Source organism: Rhinopithecus bieti, unplaced genomic scaffold, assembly GCF_001698545.2.
Source record: "Rhinopithecus bieti isolate Rb0 unplaced genomic scaffold, ASM169854v2 scaffold_24070, whole genome shotgun sequence".
NCBI classification, from domain to species: Eukaryota; Metazoa; Chordata; class Mammalia; order Primates; family Cercopithecidae; genus Rhinopithecus; species Rhinopithecus bieti.
Genome location: NW_016810917.1, coordinates 1 through 5292, shown reverse-complemented (window position 1 = coordinate 5292; position 5292 = coordinate 1). Strand labels below are relative to the sequence as shown.

The 5292-nt window shown below is 56.8% G+C and overlaps 1 protein-coding gene across 1 annotated transcript; it reads right to left on the bottom strand.

Moving 5' to 3' along the window:
* Positions 1 to 547: 547 nt before the first annotated feature.
* LOC108542950 (glucocorticoid modulatory element-binding protein 2) lies at positions 548 to 3668 on the bottom strand (the record flags this gene model as incomplete). Its single annotated transcript, XM_017893230.1, has 1 exon — positions 548 to 3668. A coding segment is annotated over one exon (651 nt), but the record flags the coding sequence as incomplete, so codon positions are not given.
* Positions 3669 to 5292: the final 1624 nt, after the last annotated feature.

Below are 5292 nucleotides of genomic sequence, written 5' to 3'. Positions count from 1 at the left end.
GAGGAAGTGCTCCCCTGGGGGTGAGTCTGCTGAGCTCCTGACTGGTGGGTGCAGGCCCCTGTGCCGCTGTGACCTCTCCTTGCCCGTGGGTGTGGTGCCTCCGACGCCAAGGCTGTTCTTACTATCGTCCTCCAGCAATTTGCAGGACACCCTCAAAACCCTCACCAGGCACCAAATTGGCTGATGCTCTTGATCTCAGACTTGCCAGCGTGCAGAAATGAATCTCTGTTGCTTGCAAGCCCCCCAGCCTGTGGTATTTTGTTGCAGTAGCACTAATGACTAAAACAGCCATGATCCTCCCAACAGGCCTGTTGACAACTCCGACGGGTGCTGGGGAGAGAAGAAGGGCACAGAGCACCTGCTGTGATGAAATCAGCTTTGACCTCGGGACACCCTGGAAGGGTCCTGAAGCCCCCAGGCTACTTGGAAGGACTAAGCCTGTGGGTGTGAGTGGCCCGGGGTGGGGGTGGCAGCCAGCGCGGTTTGCTTTGGGCATGTTTATAGACTTGATTTCTCTCCACACTTCATTCCAAGAGATAGACACTCAAACTATGAAAATTGTTTTTATTTTAAATCAAAGTACCAGGCAGATACTTGCAAAACAACATACAAAGCAAAACTCAAACATGGCCCTTCCCCAGGGCGCCTCTGAGCAGGCACAGAGAAGTTCTCGCCCTCTGCAAAATCCAATCCAATCCTATCTTCTCAGAAAACCAAACCAAAGGCAGCCATGAAAACCTGTGTTCTGTATGTGGTTGAGAAGGTCTTCCTCTCTGAGTATTGGCTGGCCCCAAGGTGCAGAACTGGGAGGTCCAGGGAACCCTGCCCCGGAGGAGCCAGCAGGACCTGGAGGAGCCGGGGGCAGTGCTGACGACCTCCCCGGCCCACTGCAGTGTGGTTCCCGTGAGGATGGGGGCTTCTCCAGGGCCCTTCCCCAGCCCCTGCCAGAAGCAGCTGGGTTGGCGGCAGACATCCCCGAGGGCCTTGGGAAGCACTGGGAATGGGCTCCCAGCCCTGCTGGAATGGGGGATTGGGAATTAATTCTGAAGCTGGTTGTGGCTTATTTTTGTATGGCTCTGAAATTAACTTCCTCTCCCAATGCCTCAACAGCTAAAGGCCAGGGCAGAAAAGGTCCCAACCTTGTTCTTAAAAAGAAAGGAAATGAACCCACAACCCACTGGAAGTTCTGTTCAGCGAGGGCTGTCAAGGCAGACCCACTTGTGACTTTGACCAAGGGAAGCAGCTGGAAGGTTGCGGGTCCCAGGGTCCCAGGCAGCTGTATTAGTGACAGGTTCTGAGCCGGTGGGGTGGGGGCTACAGGGCCCTCCTGACCCCCATAGGGTCATACCGCTGCAAGCTGCAGAACTCAACTGGAGTGGAAATGAGTTTAAAACGGAGTATGTACATCAAAAGGTCAACATCACGCCGAAACCAGCTGACTGTGACAACAGCAAACAGCAAACAAAAATGCAACAGAGAAAACAAACAAGACACAGCCTCAGTAGCTTGACATGGGTGGGGGCAGCCAGGACAGGGCCCTGGTGACAACGGCACAGAGGTGGGGTCTGGGCCGCTTGCCGGACGGACAGCCAGCCAGTTCCCTTCGGAGCAGTGAAGTGGGACACGGGACCCTCGCATTGCGGGGCCTCAGACGGGCCTTCAGCTGCCGACAGAATCAGGAGCATCCAGGGCCCTCTGGCCCTCAGGGTCCTCCTGGGACACGACCTGCTGGAGACGGCAGGAGCCCTGGGCTGGCTGCTCCCTGAGATGTCTGCCCCAGGGCCCTGGCCTGGAGGGGCCTCAGCCTGGTCTTCCTTGTGAGTCCAAGGCCAGGTCTGAGGACAGTCATGGACAGCCCTTCCAGACAGGCTCTGGGCTCCACGTTTGGCAGTTGCCCTGACCAGCCCACCCGGGCAGCCTCTTAAACACCCAGGGGCTCTCCCTTGGACAGAGACCACCGAGGGCCAGCCCAGGGGCTGCATGGGGGCTGGGAGCCAGGGAGCCGAGGGCTGTTCTGTGGCCAAGCAGCCCAAGCTGAAGGCCTCCACGTGAATCCTCGACCTCCATAGCAACTGGTTCTGTTTATGCTCCTGCCCCAGGACTGAAGCCCTCGGGACACACCTCACGGATCTCAGATCCCTGGGAGGGGCCAGCTCAGGCAGAGGCTGCCCAGGACCTCCGTACCCGCTCAGGTGCACTCACAGGGGCTCAGGGGCCACCCCCAGAGCTAACTCGGGAAGCCTAGGCACTCAGCATTATTTTGGTTGAAAATGCTATAAATCTGACTCTTCCTAGAAGCCTACTAAGCAATTCACTTAAAAACACCCTCAGTACATGTGCAACAATGCCTGGACCACGTCTCATCTGTGCGGCCCCTGGGCCACCTGAGCACCAGCTGGGGGTGGGGGAGGAGGGCACCCACTGGGATCTGCACCCAAGCTCCGGGTGCACGTTCCCACACAGGAGGAGAACGGGGCGCCAGCCACACTAAACCTACAGAAAACTGTGGGAAGAAACCAAATCCATAGGATCCATAGGGTTCACACTTGGGCTCAGCTCCCAAGTCATGTGTAGCATCCCCAGGGACCTGGCTGGGTGCAGACACCGGGACCTCGCCACCCGCTGCACCGCGTCCAGCACCTGCAGGGTCGTGCTCGGCACCCTGGCTCTGCTTCCTCTGCCTCGGCTGCACCCAGGCTCCCCCTGCGTCCCCACCCACCTGGCTCCTGATCAAGGTCCAATGTGTAAACAGTATTAATAAGCAACAGATGGAAAAATATATTTCCCAAGAAAAAAGGGGGAGGAAACATGGGACCTGAAGACCGATTTCCAGGTTGCTCTCGCTGTTCTGTCCCCTTCTCTCTTCTGGTGATTTGTTTTGGCGATTCCTCTCTTTGGTTCTGCAGCCCACGTGACCCACCTGCCCGAGCCAGCCCTGCGGCCTCTGCCCGCTCCCTGCTGCCGCAGCTGAGAGGCAGCCAGCCCCGTCCGTCCCAGGGGCCTCGCCCTCCTGTCGGCTACTTCCGCTCGTGGTCCTCTGCCACGGCAGCCACCTCAATGGTGGCCGTGTGCTCCTCGGGCCCGGGGGCAGCCCCTGTGGGCACTGTCACAATTGTGCTGGCGCCAGGCGAGGCCTGGGCCACGTTCTGCAGGGTGGGGCCCAGGCCAGGCAAGGTGAGCAGCTGCAGCGGGCTGACCACCTTGAATACCGTGCTACCGTCCTGCACGGCGGCCGTGCTCAGGACCGTGAGGCTGGACGCGTCCGGGTGGATCTCCACTGTGCTGGGGTAGGTGGAGCCAGAGGAGGCCAAGACTGTGTAGCCCCCAAGCAGTGGGGAGGCTGGGGAGCTGGCGGGGGGTGCCTGAAGGGAACCCTTGCCCAGGACGGTGGAAGGCAGGGTGGACACCACTTTACCAAGGGGCACGCTGGTCAGCTGGGGGACAGGCACGCCTGGGCCGAGCGCCAGCTGGGCAGACTGGGTGAGCACCTGCGAGGCCATGGCGGCCGGTCCTGATGTGGCACGTGCAAGCCGGGGCCGCTTCACAGGTGGTGGCAGGGAGACCGGCGTCAGCGTCATGAGCACGTTGCTAAGGTGCTGGGACTTGTGCTTCAGCTCCTTGGCTCGGCGGCGATGCTCATCACACTGCTGCTCCAGGGCTACAGGGAGGGGCAGACGGCATCACACAGGGGATGGGGGCATGGACGGCAGCGTGCAGGGGACAGGGGCAGACATGCTACACCATCTGGGTGGCTCCTGGGTCAGTGGCAACCCAGGTCTGCTCACCTGATGCCACAAACCCAGATGACCACATGGCCACCCACCAAAGGTAAGGTCTGTGGGAGATGGGACCCAAGATGGCCCTCGGGGTAGATACAAGCCTGTGCTGACCCAGGGTCTGCACTGACCCAGGGCCCGTGTGCAAACGTGGCAATGCCGTCTCAGACCCTCCTGCGCTGACCCAGGGCCTGTCTTAGAACCCCCCGCACTGACCCAGGGCCTGTGTGCAAGCATGGCAATACCGTCTCAAACCCTCCTGCACTGACCCAGGGCCTGTCTCAGACCCTCCCGCACTGACCCAGGGCCTGTCTCAGACCCTCCCGCACTGACCCAGGGCCTGCAAGTGTGGCAATGCCGTCTCAGACCCTCCCATGAGCTTTCACACATCCAACGTAGAAGTTGCTCTTGTGACATATTAAGATCAGGAGGAGGAGAAGGAGCACATATGGCACGTGTGCTTAAACATAAAACATGCACATACACACAGTGAACACACACACAGTGAACACACAGTGAACACACACTGAACACACACAGTGAACACACAGTGAGCACACACACTGAACACAAACTGAACACAGTGAACACATAGTGAACACACACTGAACACACAGTGAACACACACTGAACACACACAGTGAATACAGTGAACACACATAGTGAACACACAGTGAATACACACAGTGAACACACACAGTGAACACACACTGAACAGTACACACACAGTGAACACACACAGTGAACACACACACACAGTGAACACACACAACACAGTGAACACACAGTGAACACACACTGAACACACAGTGAACACAGTGAACACACAGTGAACACACACAGTGAACACACACAGTGAACACACACACAGTGAACACACACTGAACACAGTGAACACACAGTGAACACACATAGTGAACACACACTGAACACACAGTGAACACAGTGAACACACAGTGAACACACGCACAGTGAACACACTGAACACACACAGTGAACACAGTGAACACACAGTGAACACACACACAGTGAACACACACTGAACACACACAGTGAACACACACAGTGAACACACACAGTGAACACACAGTGAACACACATAGTGAATACACAGTGAACACAGTGAACACACAGTGAACGAACACACAGTGAACACACACAGTGAACACAGTGAACACACACACAGTGAACACAGTGAACACACACAGTGAACACACAGTGAACACAGTGAATACACACACAGTGAACACAGTGAACACACACACTGAACACACACAGTGAACACACAGCGAACACACACAGTGAACACACACAGTGAACACACACACAGTGAACACACACAGTGAACACACACAGTGAACACAGTGATACACACACAGTGAACACAGTGAACACACACACACTGAACACACACTGAACACACACAGTGAACACACAGCGAACACACACAGTGAACACAGTGAACACACAGTGAACACACACAGTGAACACACAGTGAACACACACTGAACACACA